The 23,943-nt window shown below is 36.8% G+C and overlaps 1 protein-coding gene across 1 annotated transcript in view; it reads right to left on the bottom strand.

Moving 5' to 3' along the window:
• Window positions 1-23,943, bottom strand: part of Abcb5 (ATP binding cassette subfamily B member 5) — a 118,641-nt gene that overhangs the window by 73,570 nt on the left and 21,128 nt on the right. The window contains exons 5-12 of the mRNA XM_026408509.2: window positions 9,078-9,269; window positions 8,817-8,988; window positions 6,678-6,802; window positions 6,420-6,597; window positions 5,047-5,160; window positions 4,629-4,739; window positions 3,049-3,174; window positions 1,479-1,682 (exon numbers count right to left, since the gene is read on the bottom strand). Of these exons, the coding sequence (XP_026264294.2) occupies window positions 1,479-1,682; window positions 3,049-3,174; window positions 4,629-4,739; window positions 5,047-5,160; window positions 6,420-6,597; window positions 6,678-6,802; window positions 8,817-8,988; window positions 9,078-9,269 (1,222 nt within the window). The remainder of the gene's footprint in view (window positions 1-1,478; window positions 1,683-3,048; window positions 3,175-4,628; window positions 4,740-5,046; window positions 5,161-6,419; window positions 6,598-6,677; window positions 6,803-8,816; window positions 8,989-9,077; window positions 9,270-23,943) is intronic.

The following is a 23,943-nucleotide window of genomic DNA, read 5'->3' as shown; positions in this document are numbered from 1 at the left end:
AACACAGCTGTTATCTGGAAAGTTTTCTCATGCTCCATTTCTCTCCAGTCTGAGACCTGCCTCCGGAGTACTGATTGGAGTTTTTTGTTTTGTTTTGTTTTGTTTTGTTTTGTAGTGCTGGGGATTGAACCCAGAGCCTTGTGCATATGAGGCAAGCACTCTATATCCCCCAGCCCTGTTCTGATTGGATTTTTATCACTATAAATCAATTTTACTGATTCTAGAACTTCCTATTAGTGGACTCATACAGTATATACTCTATGGGAGCTGGCTTCCTGTTTCTAGAAAAACGTTTTGGAGATTCATCTATGATCTGTCAAAAGTTTGCTTCCATTTACTGAGTAGTGTTCCACTCAATGTGAATCTACCTTGCATTGCTGGATTTAGTAAAATAAAATGAAAACATGCAAAATAATCTCACAGAGCTCAGTTAAATCTGAACTTCAGAAAAACAACTAATTTTATTTTCAACCTAAGTGTGTCCTATATATGGTACATACTTATACTAAAAAAAAAAAAGTTGTTTTTCTGAAGTTCAGACTTCACTTAGAATACTTGTATTTCATTTGGAAACAGTTTGTTTAGACATTCAGCTGCTTGTTTCCAATTTTTAACTATTACAAATAAAGTTATTATGAATATTCATATAAAAGATATTTTTGTGGTTATGCTTTCATTTCTTTTGGAAAAATACTTATAAGGGGGTAAGAGGCAATTATTGGCATAATGAAATTTTTTATTTAAAAATCCAAAGAAAATTATTAATATCCGTTGAGTGTGATTGGTAAAATAGGTCCATTAAAAGGAAATTTTTCCTATGTGATTTTCTGGAACAATGAAATTTTATACATATTTTAATTTCAAATATCATTCTTTTATATTTCACACAGCAAAAGGTAAAACTGATAAACTAAAACTTTAGGTAATGTAAATAAAAGATTTATAACTCTGACAATTATGAATATCCACTGGGATCAGATATGTTCTATTAGCAAAAATTTTAAATTTGTTATATATATATATACACATGATTTCACATTTCTTATTCCACATTAGCTTCCTGAGCTTTTGAAAGTGACGAGTCTCCCTTCTGCACTGAGAACCAACCTGAACATGGCATGTGCGACAGTCCCTGTCTCAGCCACAAGATGGCCTCACAAATCAACATTTTCACAGATACATGTTTTTCTCAGTTTGAGCTGATGATTTTTGTTTCATTCTTCTTTGCTATAATTTAACACATTTTCGTCTCTTTTTTCCTTCCATTTTCAGTGAGAACCAATAAGAACTAAATATGACTCTCCTCAAACTGGTCATCCTGTGATTCATTTCTTCCTTGTGACATACCAGGCACTTCTCTCTACAGATATTTCCTTACCATACTCCCACTATTCTTTGGAAGTTATGGTTTCATATCTTATTCAGGAGTCCTGCAGTGCTGTCACCCCACCCTGAGGACACAGGCAATGCATACTTACATTAGGAAACTCCATGATGAAGTCATAAGCATTTGCTTCCTTTGCTGCTTTCTCAATCTCTTTGTCAGTCACACCGTCTCGTCCATACCTAATATTGTTCCCAATGGTGGTTCCAAACAGCACAGGCTCCTGGCTGACCACTCCGATGTGCTCTCGGTAATGGCGCACATTTAGGGCTCTGAGGTCATTCGCATCCACCGTGATCTGCAGTCCAAAGATTGAACCATGTTATGTCGCCTTGGGCAGTATTGGTTTTTAGTTTTCCCTCCTAGTGTGAAATACAAACTGAGAAGTAGTGTATTTTAGGAATCAAAGATTATAACTAAATTTTGATGAAATATTTATGACATACATATTTTCAATAGACTTTTTTTTTTCCTGGTTGATGGGAACCAACAAAAGTTCAAAAAACTGGCTTAAAATCTTGCCAAGCTACTTGGATATTTTTGTTCAAAAATCCACAAATTAGGTATTAATAAGATACATACTCTGAGTGCCACTGATGTTATTAAGTAGACTCTGGTAATGGACATCAATTTGGTTGTTTTAAGACTGATGAGACTTTTCTTTTAGGAAATCGCCTTCTTTACTTCTCTTTAATGTCTCACTTAACCATAAAATACAAATATGTCTTCTATTCACTGCTATAAACAACAGTAAATGAACCCTGTCTTCCCCACACATGCTTGCATTACTCCACATATTCCAGTGACAGAAGCCCAGATATGAGATCATATCTGTGTTTCTCACCAACCTGGTGCTCTGTCCACAAGTGGATATTCTCTACATCTGCACTATACATGAATGCTCTCCTAGTAATCTGTTTAGTAAATAGTATCATAGACACATGGATTGAAGACACTGCAAAGACTAAGAAGTAAAATTAAAGTAAAATCAGGCTTCAGTATAATAGATTTTTAAAAAATAACAATTGAAAGTTTGAATAGAAGCATGAAGAATTACTCATTTGGGATTATTGTAGTCTCATTCTCTGAGCCATTTATAAGGATGAGAAAGTTAAGTGCAACATTACAGGTATATAAAACAAAGAAAGTGAGGATGTCTATGGACATCATTCTTCCATGATGAAATTCTTGATAAGTTCTGGGCACTACAAACAGCTCTGTTATGTTTCTCTAAAACATCTATTCACTTTTAACATATGACATAATTTACATATTTTGTTATAAAACATCTATTCACTTTTAACATATGACATAATTTACATATTTTGTTATAAAACATCTATTCACTTTTAACATATGACATAATTTACATATTTTGTTATCTGTGTCTAGTCATTAGAATGTGAACTCTCTGAAAGCAGAGAATCTTATCTGTTTTGTTCCTGAAGGAATTCTTAGAGCCTAGAACAATGCCTGACACATAGCAGGCACTAAATAAATATTTGTGGAATGAATAAATACACAGAAGGAAAACAGCATGGCTTCTCTCTCAGTTCTCTGGTTGAAAACTGAAAGCTGACATTGCTGTCAGCTGTGTGTGCTGGTGGCACTTTCCTGTCCTGTCATATGAACTGTGGGTGGTTCTCCTAGAAACCTAAACTTACAAAGCCATCACCAGGATCATATAACCTCTGCAGAAGCCGGACTGCTGTGCTCTTCCCACTGCCGCTGGGGCCAACCAAGGCTACTGTCTCTCCAGACTTAATTTTGAGATTCAGACCTTTCAGAATCTATTGGAACATATGGGAGAAAATCATAAAGTTATAAAAAGCTAGAATATAATGTACTTGCTTTCAGAAATTTAATGTGTAATTATGAACAGAAAGCAAATTCTTCTATGGCACTTAAAAACAAATTTAGACCTTATGTTTGTTTCATGTGCATGCATAACAATAATCCACATAGTTTTGGAAAATAGAAGAATTTCTCATTATCCCTCTATATAAAGAAGAGATCTAAGTTAAGAGTACTCATAGGATATCAGTGACCACATCAAACTGTTCCCATAGTGAGCTAAAATATCTTATATGAAGTTCATGACTACCCAGTTAGTAAAAATTTTAATTTGCAAAAAGTCAATGAAATCTTGCCAGATACCTTTTTAAATTTGCTAAGGAAGTTCTTCCTTAGAATATACTTAATGTTATTGTAAAGAATATTCCATAGAACAACTGGCAAGGCTCCTCAGCAACTCCCACAAATGAGATTTCACCATTAGAAACTGTCCCTCTCTGGTGATGGATCACAGGTGGACATTTTAACATGGGGCAGCATTTAAATTTTTTTCTCAATGACTGGGGTTCACTCCCAGTATTGCTTTTTTTTTCTTTTTAGTTGTATGGACACAATATCTTTATTTATTTACTTTTATGTGGTGCTGAGGATCGAACCTCATATTGTGAGGCAAGTGCTTTATCACTGAGTGCAGCCCCAGCCCCAGGCTTCCAGTGTTTAGTGTCCCAGAGACCACAACGTGAGAGCAGCCTCACGATTATAACCCTCTCCAAATGACAATGGTAATCATGTTGAGTAGCCCTCACCTACCTATGCTTGCAAACTATAATATATTCAGCCCAAATAATGGGATTTTTTTCTTAGACTCTATTGCTGATCTCATCATTTGTAAAGAAATGTGTGTGTGTGTGTGTGTGCAAGCACACACACACAAACACACATACTTGTGTGTACGTATAAATTACTGGAGGCTCAGCTAATGCAGCAAAAGCCCTGGGAAAGGGATAAAGAGAAGGCACAAGAGGTGCATAGTGTCCCAAATTAGAAATTGTAAGGTTAAAGTGAGTTACTATGCTGGCAGTGGGGGGGAGGGGTAGGATGGGGGGGGAGGGGATGATGTTCAGGGACTACCAGTAGGTGGCACCATCAACCCAAGGCATTCTGGTGTGCTCCCAAATCCAGAGTGGAGGAAATCTAGGGAGTTGGAAAAAAAAAAAAAAAAAAAAAAAAAAAAAAAAATATATATATATATATATATATATATATTATCAGTTATCTATAGAATAAAGAGCCTGAAAAATATAGTCATTCTGAGTTATTTGTCCACAACTTATCTGTCTGCCTACTCAAGTCTGTAAGCAAAGTAGCCAAAATCAGTCAAAATTATCCTAAATAACCTCAAAAGAAGATATTATCATAAAATGGTAGAATACTACTTCATTTAACTTACCTTGACAGATGGTCTTGATGGATAATTGAAAGAAACATTTTTAAATTCCACAGTTCCTTCTATGCATTCAGGTTTATACCCAATTGTTGAAAAGTTATCTATACTGGGTTTCTTAGAAAAACAAAGAGAATGTTATAAATCTTCAAAGGAATAAGACAATACCCTTTATATCCTAAAAATAGTTTAAAGATGGTTTTCTTTTACAATGTTTTTCTTTCTGCTTTAGATGTGGACACAGAGGTTTCAATAAAACACAATCCCCTCATAAAAAAAAGAGTTGAAAGCAGTCTTTATTTCTATTAGGCAGCTGGTTAATGTGGATTTCGCCATCCTTTGGCTTTAGTGAAATGAATGTGCCTGAGTTTTGGTCTCCTTCCTGTAGCAATGACAGCTAGCTTTCAAACCAAGGGGCTCTCACCTTATCAATCACCTGGAAAACATTAAAGGCAGCTCCTCTGGCTATAGAGAAGGTTTCAAAGTGAGGGGCTGCTGCTCCAATGCAGTAACTACTGTGGATTACACTAAAGAACACCTATAGGAACAACAACCACAAAAATCATAGTTACACACTGCAGTTATTCAGACAAAAGGATGAAGTATACAGTCGGTTTAGGTTCATAGAGAAATATTATAGGAATTAGCGGTTCAGAGTGGAAGATGTGATCAAATAAACAGGAAATGCAAGTTTAATCCAAGTATCTTTGGCCCTTTCCTAATACAGAACAACTTTTGATTGTCCCATAGTTTCGTGGTGGTTACCTACTGGGAGAACTGTGCAGCACCATCTTCTAACAGAACCTTTCTGGCTGTTCATGGTCTTCTGGGTAAGAGGTAAAGTGAGTCTCCAGTCCCACTCCTCTCCTTGTAGCTCACCCCCTGTGCTTTAACAGGAGGAGTGGTAATAGATGTCACTCGATAAGAGACAGTATACTATTTCCATTCTCCCATTTTTTGAATTCTTTTATCATTGTCAGCTGCCTGTTTTCAGGCAAACATAACTCTGAATAAAAAGCCAAATAAGGAAAAAACTCCTAAGTTAGGTGCTATTTTCCCCATCATACAGATGAGAAAGCTAGAAGAAAAAGGACTAGCCCCAAATTCATGCTCACGTTTCACATTATATGAGATAAAGAGCTTAGAGTCTTAAGTGTGAAAGTCTCAAATCCAAAAGATGATCGTAGTTGAAAAGGGAGAAATCTGTACACAATGGGAAGGCCAAACGAGAACTGAAGTATGTAGAGCAGAACAATTTGGTTCACTATGACAAAAGTTTGTGGATCTTGAATTGTTCTTTGTTGAAACTTGAGAGGATAATAGAAAAAAATTAAAATTAATAACCCCTAGGAATTGAAAAGACTCAAAATTTCAATGTTGAACAGAGCTTTATAATAGTTTGTTTTTGACATTCCTGTATATTGAAATGAGAGGGGAAGAGCAGGTGACTCCCATGAACAGAGTATGCCCAGAGGAAGGACGTTTAGTGAATGTTGAGAGCCATCTTATGTCAATAAGCATAAAAGGTCAGGTGCCCCTAGAGACTAACCAAGAAAACCACGTCCCTCTTAGTGGGTAATTCAGACAAAAGCATAATGCTTGGCACATGAGGACACCAAAGCATGTTGGATGAATAAATCCCATTAGCTTAAAACTGTGAAAATATCTACAAATCTTGTGAGCAAGACCAATACTTGTTTATCAAAAACATCTTGGAATTTTCATCTTCAAACTGGAATTTTTATTTAATACGAAGTAAGAAAAGGTCATTTTCCTTTGTTCCCAAACAAGACTTACAGCAAGAATGGTCCCGATGGTATAACCAGGTTCTCCACTAAAAATCAAGGAGGTTCCATACCAAAAAGCGAGTCCGTAGGTCCCATTCATAAAGAAGTACACAGCTCCGAGAGAGAGTTTCGAAGCTATAGCCTTTTTGATGCCAACATCTTTTGCATCTTTTAGATTCTGTGTATACCTTACAAAGACAAAACACAATGTAACAGCCTTTGTGGAAAATAAAATCAAGCATATTTTGTCATAATTAAAGGGTCAGACCTTTGGATTTCTTTCTCCTGGCCTCCAAAAGCTATGACTGTTCGGATGGATGACAAGACTTCTTCTGCTACAGCCCCAGCTTTGGAATAGGCATTCAATTCCTTACTGGTCAGTGAGATGACCATCTGTAATAAATTAACCACAAAGAGTGGATCTGAGATAGTAATAGTATGCAAAACATTTAATTCAGGTGGAATCAGAATTCTAGGTAGCTTAACGTTACCAGGTATCTAGTTGCCGAGTATCTAGTATCTATCTAGTCTATTTTTCGTCTACTAGTGGAGCTTCACTGTTTTCTCTCTGTGGTTTAAAAAAAAACTATTTTAGATGTTGGTATAATTTAAAAAGATTTGATTCATAGAAGGATATTAGGGACACTGCTCTTTTGGAGTACTCTGGAAACTGGTGAGCCTGATTTGACTCCGTATGATTAATTACTATTATGTACAAAGCAAGACTTCCAGGTCACAGGATTGTGGCAGAAAGAGGAACATGATCCTGCATATGTGTGGGGTATGTCCTTTGGAACTGTACTGCATAATGTAGGCTGCCCAGGAAATGCTTTGTATTTGAACTCCAAGAGGTGATATTTGGAGCAAAAGGGGAGAATAGAAGTGTTAATATGAGTAGGCAGGTATACTTGATTTCTCAAAATTTGACAACAGATGTGCCTTTTTCCTTATTAATCCTTTCTAGTTTAGCAACCAGCACAACAGTTTCAGTGAAAGGGAACAGCAGGAACACTGTCTTCAGAACTGTGAATTTGCAATATTGCCTCCTCTCCTAACAAATCTACCCAGTTTCAAAGTGCATTCTATAAGACTAGGGCTGATTTTCTGTATGTCATGCTTGAGTGGCTGTTAAATTCAGGGTAGAATGAGCTGAGTAGTATTCATTATTTTCCAAGTTCACTGAATAAAGACAGCTATTTCTATAATACATCACTTAGGGGAAAACACATCCTCATGCAAAGCCTTGGACATAGTATTTAATAAATGCTTGCCAAATTAAACTGAACTGAAAAAAGATAGAAACCACCCACCCTGGTAGCTCTAGTCATTTGGGGAACACAGGTCCTCAGTTGCTTCCTCTTCAGTTCATACAGTTATAAAACTTAGATTGCCCTCTGCTGTTTCTAACTCATCTCTCTTCCCTGGGCAGTGAAAACTCTGATCATAGTAACACATTGTAAGTAATCTTCCCACCAAGAGATCCTCATTTCAAATAAGATGGGGATACAGAGTTTGTCAAGATTACAAGGTTAACACTAGAAGTCACACTAAATATAGATTTGTTGTCTAAACAGCCATGCCTATTCTTAAGGAATCAGTCACAGAATACTTTTATTGCCAAAAATTCTTTTTTTGGTTAATTCCATATTAGCAAATAAACTCCTGAAGTCTTATGGAGTTGATTCCCCAAGAGAATAACTAGTATTTCAAAATTAAAAGCTCTATCCCTCCAATCTGGTGGTTGGGTATATACACTGGTAGAATTACCAAAGGCTCAATTTGGAGAGGGATAGTAGGATTATACTTGTTTTTGAACTTCACAAAGAGCACTGGTTTCAAAATCAGGCTGTAGACAAGATTAACATCTAATAGTGTACACCGCTGAAAAACAGAAACACATTTATATAATACAAAAAAAAAAAGGCAGTAGCAGACCTTTTAAATTTTATTCAAATTGTGTATTAAAAATATAAGATTGAAGAGGCTGACACAAAAAAAAAATGTTTTAGGAGTTTATCCTTTTTGGAACTTTTCCTTTGGTTCTACCCAGTAAAATAAAGCAGCACACATTTATCTGGGAATTCAGAACTCATGATCCTCTAGTAGCAGCAACTAAGCATCCCGTGTGTAATGTCTCACACCTCCCCATGCTATATCCTGGGAAGCTTCACTAGGCTGCACAATAGCAAGGGATATTTTTTAATGTTAGTAAGATGTTAAAACAAACTTCAATTTAGTCAGATAACTTTTGAAGACAGGAAAGTGATCCACAATGAACAAAATGAGAAGAATTTGTGGATGACAGCACCCTTCATGTTTGGGTTGTGGAAAATGAATAGAAACATCATTTTTGACCAACTCAGTAAGGCTTTAAGTTCAAACCTCAGCTTCGAGCCATGCTGCTTACCCGAGAGCACATTGCTGCCGAAGCCATGATAAGAGGCGATGTGGACAGAGTCACCAGGGTCAGTTTCCAGCCCTTCACGAAGCCAATTGCCAGGCCAATGGAAAAAGTAGACATATTTTGAAACAACAGAGCAATCTTGTCTCCAATGCCATCGCTGATTTTGTTGATGTCACTGAAACAATCAAATATAGTTGAGTTGTGTCCATGTCACATGTGAAAACAAAGTTGACGCACTGCACATCCATCTGTCCATTCTCTTACTCAGTCATGCGAGTGTTCAGTTCCCCGACGTCACAACCATCAAACCAACCGATGTCCTGCGCCAGAACCGAATGAAAAAACTGTTTTCGAATTCTCTTGGTCTGCCGTGCTGCAGCTATCACCCAAAAGGAAATCTGCATGTAGCCAAAAATCAAGGCAGTAGCTCCTATTCCAACATAATACATAGTCAACCTGAAGAAAGATTATTGGAAATGTTAGACTGAAGCATAACTTGTTTTCCTTGCTTCTGAAAGAAAGAAGGGAGAGGGGAGGAAGGGAAGGAAGGAAGGAAGGAAGGAAGGAAGGAAGGAAGGACATCTGTCATAATATTTGAGAGAATTTATATTAGATCTAGAAAATAACTAAAAATTTAACTTAAAATAATAAAGTATATACATGGAATGTAATGAATAATCTGTGTTTCCTTGCTAAAACATCTGGAGTATGTTTGTCTCTTTTTACATTAGAAATTAGCATCTTAAAACTTACTTGCTATTTTTATCTTCTTTAGTATTTTTAATACTTTCATGGAAAAAAGTTACATTGGGGTGATTAAAATAGGTGTCTATGGAACAGAAGGGTAAAGAAAATGTTAATAATCACAAGCATTTGATAAAAAGCGTTAAACATATATGTATCGCTAAATCCAAAATTCAACTTTAAGGAATTTAACTAAGGTAATATGTGCAAAAATTAATCTATATGGAAGGTCACTGTGGTATTTGTAATAATACAGAAAAGATGAAAACGGTCTAAATATATAGCAAGTGGAATATCAGATAAAAAATGTGGTCATTTAACAGATGCATACTGGGTGCCCAGCATGCATGAGGTTCTAGAGATACAACCATGAGCAAGATAATGAATCCTCTCATTCTCATGGGAGGACACAGATAATATACAATGAGGAAGAGTTTCAAGTTGTTCCATGAAGGAAATAGGCGGGGTGATAGGTCATAGAATAATTTGTGGGTAAATGTGGGTTGGAAGATTAAATGCAGATAAATACAGTGGTTAAGAAAAGTTTCTTTGAGGAAGTGATATTATGCTGACATCCAAAATGTGACATGGGGTCAGCCATAAAAAGCATGAAAAGCATTCAAGGGAGGGAGAAAAGTTCTCTCCCAGGAGACAGTGAGGCAGAAAACAAGTTCAACATGTTCCAGGAACTGAAGGAGTTTAAAGTGGTGTGAAATGTTGAGGCTGGATAAATGCAGCATGTCATGTGGCTTGCAGTTACAGTGCATTGTTCACATGTTATTCCAAGAAACAAAAATTGTCAGCTATTGGACCCCTCAAACCAAATCAGCCAACCTTCTATGCCAAAAAGATGACTGAGAAGACCGTTAGCGCAAAAACCTTTTTTCCTGCCTTTGGTGACACTCTAGTGATACAAGCATACCTTGGTTATAGCAGCACAATTTACAATAGCCAAGTGATGAAACCAGCCTAGGTGACCCTTAAGAGGTGAATGCATAAAGGAAACACAACAGAGTTTTATTCAATCATAAAGAAGAATAAAATTTTGTCATTTGCAGTAAAATGGGTGGAACTGGGGAACATCATGCTAAGCAAAATAAGCAAGACTGAGAAAGTCAAGAGTCATATGTTGTTTCTCACATGTGGAAGTTGGAGAGAGAAAGAGAGAGAGACAAAGAGAAAGAAACTGGAGGATCTCATGAAAAGAGAAGGAAAGCCAAAAGGTAGAGGCTGTGGATCAAGGGGAGGGCAAAGGGAGATGCTGGGGAATGAAATTGACCAAATTCTGTTATGTACACGTACAAATATGTCACAATGAATCCCATTGTTTTATATGATTATCTGCCAATAAAAGTTTTGAAAAATTTCTTCCCATTCTGTCCCCTTGATGTAAGTTTTTAAGCTGCTTGAAGAGCACCCCATTACATGCTTCCCCTTGATTAGAGTATCTTCTGAGATCCTTGGTGGGGAAAGATAACTTGAAAATCTGTTACAGCTGGCCCAAAGGGTCCTGTTCACCATGGGAGTCTAATCTTTAGGTATTTTACTGACCCTGAATGTTGAATTGCTATATTCATTTGCTATGACACAGATATTTAAGTCTCTTAGTGCTCTGTAGATTATGATTGTAATAATAAAGCACTTCTTTGTTCAACATACTCATCCTAAAAATAATTACTGATATAGAGGATATAAAGAATGAAGAAAGGGGCAAAACTGGGAATAACTCCTTAGGTTTTGGTTGGGCAGCAGGGTGAGTGGGGTGCCATTTACAGATGTAGGAGACTGAGGAAGGAGGAGAGAATTCAAGAATTCTGGCTGGCCTTGGGCCTGAGGTGTCCAAGTCTGAGATGGCTATTAAACCTCAAAATGGTAATTAAGTTGAAAATGGGAGTCAGAAGGACTAGAGAAGGGTCTAGACTAGAATTTGAAAAATAGTAGCTTACAGGCAGTTATTAAAACAAAGAGCCACTGGGCATGGTGGTGCATGCCTGTAATCTCAATGGCTCCGGAGGCTGAGGCAGGAGGATCATGAGTTCAATGCCAGCCTCAGCAAAAGCGAGACACTAAGCAACTCGGTGAGACCCTGTATCTAAATAAAATACAGAATAGGGCTGGGGATGTGGTTTAGTGGCCAATGCTCCTGAGTTCAATCCCTGGTACCCTCCCCCAACAATAAAATAAAATAAAAAATAAAACAAAGAGCCAGGATGAGACTACCTACCCAAGGAGAGGGAGAATGAAATGTAAAGAAAGTTACATTTGAAAAAGGTAATGAAATGTAAAAAAGAGAAAAGGGCCAAAAATTGATCTCAAGGACCCTGCAAACATGCTGAATTTTGGGTGAAGAGAAAGAGCCTCCAAAGGAATGACTGAGAAGTGGCCAATGAGTGATTGAAAACTAGGAGAGTGAAGTACCAAACAAGACACAAGAAGAAATAAAATTGATGCTTATTATTTGACGATTATGTATTTAGTACTAGGCATTAAAATTAATTGGTAAGTCTAAAGTTAAAAAAAAAATTGATTTGCCCAATGCACATCTTCCCAGCTGAGGTCCACAGAGTAATGTTCTGCATTTTTGTTTCAGCTCTATTACTATAAAAAAGTATAACTTTCATGGTCTATTTCTAAGAATAAGGTCAATTTTCAGGCTTTTCTAATTTTTGTGCTTTTTGCTGGTGATTTTGCTGTTTGTAATGACTCCAAGAATCAGGATGAAGTGCTGTCTAGTGTTCCAAAGTGCAAGAAGGTCGTGAGGTGCTCTGTGGAGAAAAAATGTGTTAGATAGGCTTCATCCAGGCATGGGTTGCAGTGCTGTTGACTGTGAGTTCAAGGTCACTGAATCACTAAGGTGTCTTTAAACAAAGACATACATAAAATTAGGTTACTAATTGATTAGTTGATGAAACATATGTGACCAAAGGCTCACAGGACCTAACCTATATTTCTTCAAAGAGTAATAATGTCTAGTATTTGCAAATTCAATGTTCCTAGTGAGTTTGTTAGAACACAACTATTGCAAATAATAAGAATCAACTATAAGTACTTTCTAATAAGAATCACTGTTCAAGGACAGTATAGAGCAGTACAAGTTTAATAAAAAGTGAAGAAGAACATTGGGTTTAAAGTCAAATAAAAAAGAAGAAATACAAAATTTGTGTACTGAAAACTGTAATGCATTACTGTGAAAATTTCAAAAGATCTAAATCAAAGAGGAGACACATCTATGTTCATGGATTGGAAAACTGAATATGGTCAAAATGACAATTCTCTCTAAATTGATCTATAAATTCAATGCAATTCTGCAAAGAAAAAAAAAACCCTAGAAGTTTTTTGGTCAACATTGACAAGGTGATTCTAAAAGTTCTGTAGAAATAAAGGTAAGATACCTTCATTTAGAAGAGCGAGGATAATTTTCAAAAAGAACAAAGTTGGGAGACTTCTACTTTCTGATTTTACTTATTTATTTAAACTGTAAAAGTATGGTAATCAAAATAGTATGGTACTGACATAATGATATACACATTAATAAAGGCAACAGAAATGAGATAATAGAAACTAACCTTTATATTTATTGGACCGTTGATTTTTAGCAAAGGTACCAAGGCAATATGGTGGAGAAGGAATATCTTTTTCAAGAAATGGTGCTGAAACAACTGGATAGTCACATGTGAAAAAGATGAAGTTAGACCCTTACCTCACACCTTTCACAAAAATTAACTTGAAATGGATCACAGATGTACGTATAACTTCTAGAAGAAAGTAATAGAAAATCTTTATGACTTTGGGTTAGGCAAAGCATTTTTAAATCTAAAACCAAATCCATAAAAAGGAAAAACTTGATGAATTAGAATTCATCAAAATTTAAGACTTTTGTGTCCCAAAAGAAAACCTTTAAGAAGATGAAAAGCAGGCTTTCAAGATGGTGGACTAGAGGAGGTTGCTTTCCTGGCTACTCTGTGGCATGAAACCAAGAAAGCAGACAGGCAGCCTCTTAGCAACAACAACAACAAAATCAAGGGAGGCTGGGGATATAGCTCAGTTGGTAGAGTGCTTGCCTCACATGCCCTGGGTTCAATCCCCAACACCACATACTCACATACAGAAAACAAAAGCAAGGGGAGGGACTTTGTTGGAATCTAATATTGGAGATTCAAAGCATAATGGGACTCAGGAGGTTGGATATAATAAAATAAGGAAGAAATTCCCAGTAGTACAGCTGCTGTCATGGCCAAGCCAGAAGTACCAGCCAGAGTGATCCCTCTGTGAGAAAAGTAGAAGGATAAGGGAACTAAAGGAACCTGCATTTTTAGGAGGCCCGAGACATTTCTGGGTTTGGATCCCTCAGAGATCAAGGGCATTCTGGAATAATATGAAAGGCGCCCTGCACAATATCCTTGTGTGGGAAAGAAGTCACCATCTCTTCAGGCGATATGTGGAGGACAAAGGAAGGAACCATTTTGCAGTCATGGTGTGGGGGCCAGAAGCTGAGGGAGCCAATTCCTGGCAAACCTGAGCTTGGCCCAAGATACAGACCCAGTAAACACACTGCACAACATAAGGTATGTTAAGTGACCAAGAAAAAATCAAACATGGAAAGAGGTTTATTCAGGGGACAACTTGTCGTGGAAAACCACCTGGCTCTACCCTTCTCTATCCACTATGCCTGCTTGCAGGACTGGCTGGGACAGACTAATCTGGCTGGGAATTTGGAAGTGCAAGGGCAGGAGAGATTGAATCTGGATACTGAACCCAAGACTAGGAAATGGAGGGATGGGGCTCAGGTAACATAGGGGACTACGAATTGGCTTGTCTACCACAAGAGTGAAACCCAGGGGATCCAGTGGGGACCTCCCCTATGTACAGTCTTCCACTGTGGACTGGCAATGAGTGGGCCCTGGAGATGTGCTGATTTAAAATCTCCAGACCAATTGGCATTCAGGGAAAAGCCTGGCACCCACCTAAGCCTAAATTCTGCCTCCATAAATTCCACCAGTTACCTCTCCCACTCAAGCAATCCAGAGGATGGAGCATCACACTCCAGATACCCCCACCTAAATGTTCTGAGAAGAGAAGCTGAGAATCTTTGGAACTCCAATGGAAAGAATTCTTTAACTTTTCATCAAGATTTCTCTCTCTCTCTCTCTCTCTCTCTCTCTCTCTCTCTCTCTCTCTCTCTCTCTCTTTCCCATCTTTGTTTCATTGTGACTAATAGTACATGGACATTTATACATACTCATGTTTTCTTCTCATTTATAGCATTTTTTGAAGCCATTTATTTTTCATAGATCAGGTTTTTTAAAACTAGGATGTTTGATTAGTATATTTCAGTTTTGTTTTGTGTTCTTTCATTTTTATTTTTATTTTTTTTTTACTTTCTATATATTTTTTCTCTTATCTATTTACCTTGATTCTCTTTCTTTTCTTCCACTAACAGCCAATCTCTATTGTTCCCTCTTATATTCTTCCTTCAGCTTTTTTTTACTCCTCTCTTTTCTCTTTCTCCCTTATATTCATCATATCCTATATCACTTCTGTTCTTTTCCTGCCCATGATTTAAAATTGTCAACCTATTGCAAACTTGCTGTTTTTATCGAAGGCAATAAGTGATCATATCATTTATGTTTATTGTAATATTTAATAATGTAGATAACATAGTAGAAACTATTTGGTTTAATATGGTATATATTTTTGGTTGTTGTTATTTTTTTTATCTCCTCTGAAACAGTGAGGTATTGTAAACCTTCAGGGACACTATAAGTCTACAGGGTAGAATTCTCTTGCCTCAGGTTCAAATTGTTAGATGGGTAGACACACAAACACTATGAAAAAGTAAGGAAATAAGTTGCCCCAAGCAAATCAAATACTCCAATAACAGAATTTATTGACACCACAGTGGAAGAAATGTCAGAAAAGGGGTCTAGAATGTACATAATTAAACTGATCCACAAACTAAAGGATGGTACAAGGAGTAAAATCAAGGAGAGAAAATACAGAAGGTAAAAGATTGCATAAGTAAAGAGATAGAGATTCTAAAAAAAGACAAAGCAGAAATCCTTGAAATGAAGGCATCAATACAACAAATTAAAAATTCAATTGAAAGCATCATCAACAAACTAAATGACTTAGAAGATAGTTTTAGAAAATTAAGATAAAATATATAATCTGGAAAACAAATTTGACCATGCAGGGAAGATGTTAAAAGACCATGAACAGAACTTACAAGAAATATGGGATAACCTGAAAAGGCCAAATTTAAGATTTATTGGTATAGATAAAGGCTCCAAGATACAAATGAAAGGAATGCATAATCTTTCCAATGAAATAATATCAACATTTTCCAAACCTAAAGAATGAAATGGAAAATCAAATATAGGACATTTACAGGATCCCTAATGTACAAAATTATAAAAGACTCACACCAAGGCACATTATTATGAAAATGCCTAGCACACAGAATAAAAATAAAATTCTAAAGGCTGCCAGAGGAAAACAAGTAACATTTAGAGGGAGACCAATTTGGATCTCAGCTGATTTTTCAACCTATATACTTCAAGTTAGGAGAATTTGAAATAATATACACCAAGCTCTGCAAGAAAATAGATGCCAACCAAGAATACTATGTCCAGCAAAATTAAGCTTCAGAATTTATGATGAAATAAAACCTTCCATGATAAAAAAATTAAAAATCTAGAAAAAGTTAGACAGCCTGCCTTAAAATATACTCATAGACATTTCATGAAGAAGAAATGAAAAATAAAAGTGAAAACCAGCAAAGGGAGGAACTACACTAAAAGAACAAGAAATTAATGGAGAAACAAATTCAAATTAAAAACCAGAATAATTCAAAATGACAAGGAATAAAAGTCATTCCTCAATAAAACATTGAATGTAAATGGCCTAAATTAATCAATCAAAAAAGACTGGAAGATTGGATTAAAAACAAGACCCAAAAAATATGCTGTCTCCAAGAGACTCACCTCATAGGCAAAGACATTCACAGACTCAAGATAAAAGGATAAGTGAAAACATATCTTTCACGTGGATCTTGTAAATAAATAGGGGTTTAGATCCTCATATCTGATAAAGTGGATTTCAAGCCAAAGTTATCAGGAGAGAAAAATTAAGGCCATTTTATTCTGTTTAAGGGAACTATATATCAAAAAGAAATATCAACCTTAAATATTTATACCCCAAATAATGGAGCATCTATGTACATCAAACAAACCCTTCTCAATTTCAGAAGAAACTATACTATAGTACAATAATACCCGGTGACATTAACACTACTCTCTCACCACTGGATAGATCCTCTAAACAAAAACTAAATAAAGACACTAAATAACTAAAAATACAATTAATAATTTAGACGTAAGAGACATATATAGAATATTTCATCCACCAGTGACTGAATACACTTTCTTCTCAGTAGCACATGGATCCTTCTCTAAAATAGATCATAACTTAGGCCACAAAGCAATTCTTAGGAAATAAAAAAAATAGAGATAATATCTTGCATCCTATCAGATCACAATGCAATAAAATTAAATATCAATGATAAAATAAAGCTACTCTAACACCTGGAGACTAAATAATACACTATTAAATGATGAATGGATAGCAGAAGAAATTAGGGATAAAATTTAAAAATACTTAGATGTTAATGAGAATAGCAATACAACATATCAAAAATTTCTGGGACCTGATGAAGGCTGTGCCAAGGGGAAAGTTCACTGCATTGAGCTCATTCAGTAAAAGAATAGAAAGTAAACAAATAAGTAACCTAACATTACATTGCAAAGCCCTAGAATAAGAACAAATATACACCAAAATCAGTAGAAGGCAGGAAATAATTAAAATCAGAGCTGATATCAATGAAATTGAAATAAAAAAATCCAAAAAATTGACAAAACAAAAAATTGGATCTTTGAAAATTATCAATAAAAGTCAACAAAGAGAAAGAGAGAAAAAACTCAAATTACTAAAATACATGATAAAAAAGAAAATATCACAATGAAAGTACTGAAATATAGATCATAATCAGAACCTATTTTAGAAAATTTATAGCCAATAAAATAGAAAACCATGAAAACATCGATAAATTTATGGAGACATATGACCTACTCAAATTGAATCAAGAGGACATTGATTTAAACAGATCAATTTCAAGCAATGTAATTCAAGATAACATCAAAAGCCTACCAAGAATGAAAAGTCCAGGACAGGATGGATTCTCACCTGAGTTCCACAAGACCTACAAAGAAGAACTAACACTAATCCTCCTCAAATTATTCCATGAAATAGAAAAGGAGGAAACCCTCCAAACTCATTCTGTGAAGTTAGTATCACTGTGATACCATAACCAGAAAAAGACATATCAAAGAAAGAAAACTTCAAATGAATATCCCTGATGAACGTAAGTGCAAAAATTCTCAATTATATACTGACATATCACGTACAAAAACATATTTAAAAGATAAGTGTATCATGATCAAGTGGGGTTCATCCCAGGGATGCAGGGTTGGTTCAACATATGGAAATCAATAAATGTAATTCAACACATCAAGAAAGTTAAAGACAAGAATCAACTGATTACATCAATATATGCAGAGAAAGCATCTGGCACAACACAGCATCCATTCATGTTCAAAACACTAGAAAAACTAGGGATAGTAGAAATATACTTCAATATTGTAAAAGTTATATATGCTAAGACCAAGGCCAACATTTTTCTAAATGGAGAAAAATTGAAAGCTTTCCCTCTAAAGTCTGGAACAGGACAGAGATGCCTCTTTCACCACTTCCATGCAACATAGTCCTAGAAACTATAGCCAGAACAATTACAGAGAAGAAAGAAATTAAAGGGATATGAATAAGAAAAGAAGAACTCAAGCTATACTTATTGCCTGATGACATGATTCTATATTTATAAGACCCAAAAAACTTCACCAGAAAACTTTTAGCACAAATTCAGCAAAGTAGCAGGATTTAAAATCAACTCCCATAAATCAATAGCATTCTTATACATCAGTGGTGAATCAACTGAAAAAGAAATTAGGAAAACTAGCCCATTCACAATAGCCTCAAAGAAAATAAAATATTTGGGAATCAATCTAACACAAAATATTAAAGACCTCCACTCACCTGTTCCTTGTAACCCTGCCCCTTCTGGTCCTTTTTGGATGGAACTTTCTAAGAACAAGAGCCCCCCCCCCCCAATAAAAGCCTACTTCTAAACATGCTTGCTCTCTCTCACCAGGCTCTCATGACTTTCGCTTGCTCTCCCATTTGGGGAGCCTGAGGCTAAGAATGGAGAAGCCGTCCTGAAGCTTATTTAAAGGTACAGTGTGTGTCTGTGTTTTATTTGGTGTCCCTAGAAATTTACACGAGTGACCTTAAGTTCAGCTGCCCGCATGGGTCGGTGGTGCCTGGAACCAGGGACCACTTGGGGTGAATTTACAGGTTGAATGAGAGAGCGAGCTATAGAAATTTAGTGAACCATGTTTTGGAGGGTCACAGAGGAAGCAGACAGTTTCAGAGCCAGGGATGTTAAAGAATTATCATGGGCAGTTCCATGTCTTCAGATAATGAAATGTATTTAATAATTCTGGAGACGATAATCAACCTGAGAGGAAAACAAGTCAGTAGAGCCCAGCTGGCTCAATTTCTGAAAACTATTAGTGAAATATGCCCGTGGTTTTGTGAACAAGAATCACCAGATTTATGTACTTGGGAGAGGCTAGGTAGAAAATTATATAAAGGCTGCCTCTCTGTCAAGCTATCTAAAAGTACAATAGAGAGGACCCAGAAGGTCTGGACTGCTTTAGAAATGTGTCTTTTTGATGATCTAGAACAGGACCAGTGGTCCCCCAAGCACCTGTTGAAAGGGCTTCAGAGAGCCATTAGGAATTTGGAGCAAGAGAAATGGCCTGAGGCTGCTTCCAAGTGGTTTTCTCTTTCTGTGGCAGGACTGAGGGTGGAGTCAATTTTCCATCAGTCTGCAACTTGCAAACCAGGAACAGATGGCCTGGGGCAAGATCTAGGACCAAAAGTTCAGTTTCCTCTGAGCCAGACAGACCCAGCTGTTTAGAGGACCACTAAGGGGTGTGTTGAAGAGTGGAAACTATCCCTGATAGGATTTCTGTGATGCAGATTCAAAATAGAGAGGAACAAAATGGACAGGAAGATACAGACAAAAAAGTCACAATCTTAGGGGATTCAGTCAGAAGATGAGGAAGACCTGGAGGAGGGTTTTGCTAAATTACATCTAGCTGTCCTGGCGCATGCCATTAAAATTTGGATGCTCTTTTCTGGGAGAATGGAGTTCAATAATTACTCTGAACTGGTGGTCGCTATGCTAATACCTCTATAATGTGGCCTTAGAAGAGCGCAAGAAGTGGGAGAAGACATTACATGTTTTCAGCTTTTCCCAGTCTTTGGGCAGATTAACAAACAAAACCAGCATGTCCACGAGCACGTTGCAGTTTCTTTTAAGACTCTAAAGGAGCTCAAAATTCTTGCTATAGCTATGGTCCAAACTCACCCTTTCTGCAAAGCCTACTTGATTCATTATGCCATGAGCCTTTACCCCCAAATAACTGGATTTCTATGGCAAAATCTTGCCTTTCCAGGGGTGATTATATCCTTTGGTGATCTCACTAGACTGATTATTGCACCAAACAGGTAGAGAGGAACAGAAGGCAAGGCTTCGATGCCCCTTTGGAGATGTTAACGGGAACTGGGGAATTTGCAGACCTATGGAGACAATTAAATTATGATCTAGCCATTTGTGATCAGATCACTGCATGTGCCAAAAGGACGTGGCACGAGATACCTTCCTGGGATCAGTCTAAATTGGATTTAGTCTTAATCTGATTAAATTAAACAGGGATCAGAAGAACAATTCTCTGATTTCGTAGTGTGCCTGTTACCAGGCAGCGAACAGATTGATCAGAGACTCAAAGTCCTCTGGGTTCATAGTCAAACAGCTAGTATTTGAAAATGCCAATAAAGTTTGTCAGGACATCCTCCAACCCCATGGGAAGAAAGGGACGGTTTCTGAATTTATTTGCTTCTTGTGGTGTGGGTGTTGGTCTAACACAATCACAAGGTTTTACGCTCGCTGTGGCTTTATTTTTTTAATTTTTTTTAATATTTATTTTTTAGTTCTCAGCGGACACAACATCTTTGTTGGTATGTGGTGCTGAGGATCGAACCCTGGGCGCACGAACGCCAGGCGAGCGCGCTACCACTTGAGCCACATCCCCAGCCCAGGTACTCCAGCCCCAATCACAGAGACGTCATTCTCCAGGGCAGTGTTTCAATTGTGGTAGGACTGGGCATTTGGCACAGGACTGCTAATCTCCACACAGTAGTGCAGAGACCTTACCCAGTTTGCGCCGGTGGCACTCCAAAAAGCTGCATGGTAAAATAAATCTTAAAAAATTTCAAGATACTGGGGCAGATAAATCTGTTTTATCTTATAGATTTTGGCCTAAAAGCTGGCCTTTACATATTGCACCTGCCATTTTAGAAGGCATAGAACAGATATTTCAACCTGCTCTGAGTGCCCGGTATGGGGTAGAGATATTTTAAGCAGTTTAGGATTATTATTAGTAACTACAAATTCTATCATGTTATTTGAAGGACTTAATCAAGGACTTATTCCTAGGGGAATTCACAGATGGGGTACCTACCTATAACCCAATCTTCCCAACAGAGATTAATTAATGCACCCAACCAAAATTTTTGGTAGGGCCCCTGACCTTTTCCCTGACCCAAAGTACAGCAGAAAAAGTTGATTGGCTCACAGAAGAGCCAATTTGGGTTATTTAGTGGCCTCTAAGAGGGGAAAAACTTAAAATAACCCACATGTTAGTTGAGGAATAACTTCAGGCTGGTCATTTAGAGCCTATGCTCAGCCCTTGGAATACACCGGTCTTTGTAATTAAGAAAAAATCTGGTAGTTGGAGATTATTACAAGACCTTAGAGTTATTAATCGTATTATAGAGCCCATAGAGGAGTGTTACAATCTGGGCATTCTTCACCTACAGCTAGCTATTCCTTTAGATTATTATTTAATAGTAGTAGATCTAAAAGATTCTTTTTTCTCTAAACCTTTTCACCCAGGTGACTGTAAAAAGTTTGCCTTTAGTGAGTGTCCCAGCAATTAATTTTAAAGAATCAGTTAAAAGATATTGCTGGAAAGTGTTGCCTCAGGGAATTTGTAACAGTCCTACCCTATGTCAAAATTTTATGCCATAGGCTACCACACCTATAAGGGAAAAATTCCATGATGCATATATTATTCATTTTATGGATAACATACTTTTAGCTCATGCTAATTCAGATGTACTCTTAAAATTTTTTTGCCCAATTATAGACTTCACTCACAGCAATGGGTTTCTGCATTGCACCTGAGAAGGTGCAAGACATCTCCTTTTCAATATCTAGGTTATGTGATTGAAGGACATACAATCTGTCCTCAAAACTTACAAATAAGAATCAAGGAGCTGCACACCCTTAATGATTTTCAAAAATTATTAGGAGATATTAATTGGCTGAGGCCATCTTTAAAGCTAACTACTTCAGATTTAAGTCTTTTATTCCAGATATTACAGGGAGGTCCTTCTCCAACTTCTTCTCATCAGCTCAAAGCAGAAGCAAGAACAGCTATGAGGAAAGTTGAAATTGCTATTAAGAATGCTCAGCTTACTAGAATTAATCCAAAGAGCCTATATATTTATTAATATTTCCAACTGCTTACATCCCTACAGGGGTTATGTGGCAGACATTGGGAGTTATTGAGTGAATTCATTTAGCCCACTCTCCTCAGAAGTCATTAACTCCTTTTCATTATTTTATTGCTCAATTAGTGATAAAGGGCAGAACAAGAGTTTTACAGCTATTTGGATCAGTACCTAATATTATAATCATTCCATTTTCTGCTCAACAGAATGATTGGCTTTTTCAAACTTCTAATACTGAGAAAGTAGCTTTTGCTAATTTTCCTGGTCAGATAGTCATTATCATTGTGATAAAATTATTCAATTTGCATTGGTAACTCCATTCATATTTCCAGGATTGTACGTGCACAACCAATAGATGGTGCACTAACAGTATTCACTGATGGCTCAGGCTCAGGTACAGCAGGTTTTTATAGTCATGCTCATACATAGATAATACAAACCTCATATGCTTCTGCCCAAGGAGCAGAACTACAAGCTCTCATTTGTGCTTTAAGTGATTTTGCAAATGAGCCCATTAATATGCTTATATGCAGTTGGAGTTACAAAAAATATTGAAACTTCAATTATTGGGTATACATCATCACAAGAGTTATTCAATTTATTTCATATCCCACAAAGGACAGTACAAATGTGAAAGCACCCATGTTTTATAGGCCACATATGGGCCCATACTAATCTTCCAGGGCCTCTAACATCAGGTAATGATAAGATTGATAAATTGGTTGCTGTTTGTCAGAAAATGTCTTTGTATGACTGTGCACTAGCTTCATATTCTTTGCATCATCAAAATGCTTCTAGTTTACATAAAAAATTAATATTACTAAAGAACAGGCTTGTCAAATTGTACGTCACTGCCCCCAATGTGTTATACACACACCATCTTTACCATGGGGTATTCCCGTGGATTAAAACCAAATCAATTATGGCAAATGGATGTAACTCACATTTCTCAATTTGGTAAACAATGTTATGTACATGTGATTGTAGATACTTATTCTAGATTTATCTTTGTTATAGCCCATGCAAAAGAAAATACTCAACATGTTATTTCTCATTGTTTAGCTGCCTTTGCAGTATTAGGATGTCCTTTACAGATTAAAACTGATAATGCACCGGCTTGTGTAAGCCCTTCTTTTCAACAATTTTGCCAAGAGTTTCATATTGACCATGAAACAGGTCTTCCTTACAACCCTCAAGGTCAAGCCATGGTAGAATGAGCTCATTTATCTATTAAGCTACAATTACAAGAACTAAAGGGGGAAGATAGAACTAGGACTCTTCAAAATAACCTTAATCATGCTCTGTTCATTTTAAATTTTCTAAATTGTGACTCAGAAGCTTGCACTGCAGCTGAGTGACACATGTCTTCCATAGCAACAGGCCCTTTAGGCTGAGTTTGGTGGAAGGACTTGCAGACCTGTCAATGGGAAGGACCAGATCCAGTGATTATGTGGGGAAGAAGTCATGCTTATATTTTCCCAGAAGGTGCTTTTCGTCCTATTTTGGTACCTCCATCAGGCATGGAGGACATAGAACCAAGATTCAAGTGACTGAAGATTGACCCAGAGATGCCAGACCTGACTTCCTTCAAAAAGAGGAACTCTTGAAGGAAGAGAAGAAGAAAGAGGGCTCA

This window comes from Urocitellus parryii, chromosome 3, assembly GCF_045843805.1.
Source record: "Urocitellus parryii isolate mUroPar1 chromosome 3, mUroPar1.hap1, whole genome shotgun sequence".
Classification (NCBI taxonomy): domain Eukaryota; kingdom Metazoa; phylum Chordata; class Mammalia; order Rodentia; family Sciuridae; genus Urocitellus; species Urocitellus parryii.
The sequence above is the reverse complement of the archived record's forward strand: the minus strand, read 5'-3'. Positions and strand labels throughout refer to the sequence as shown.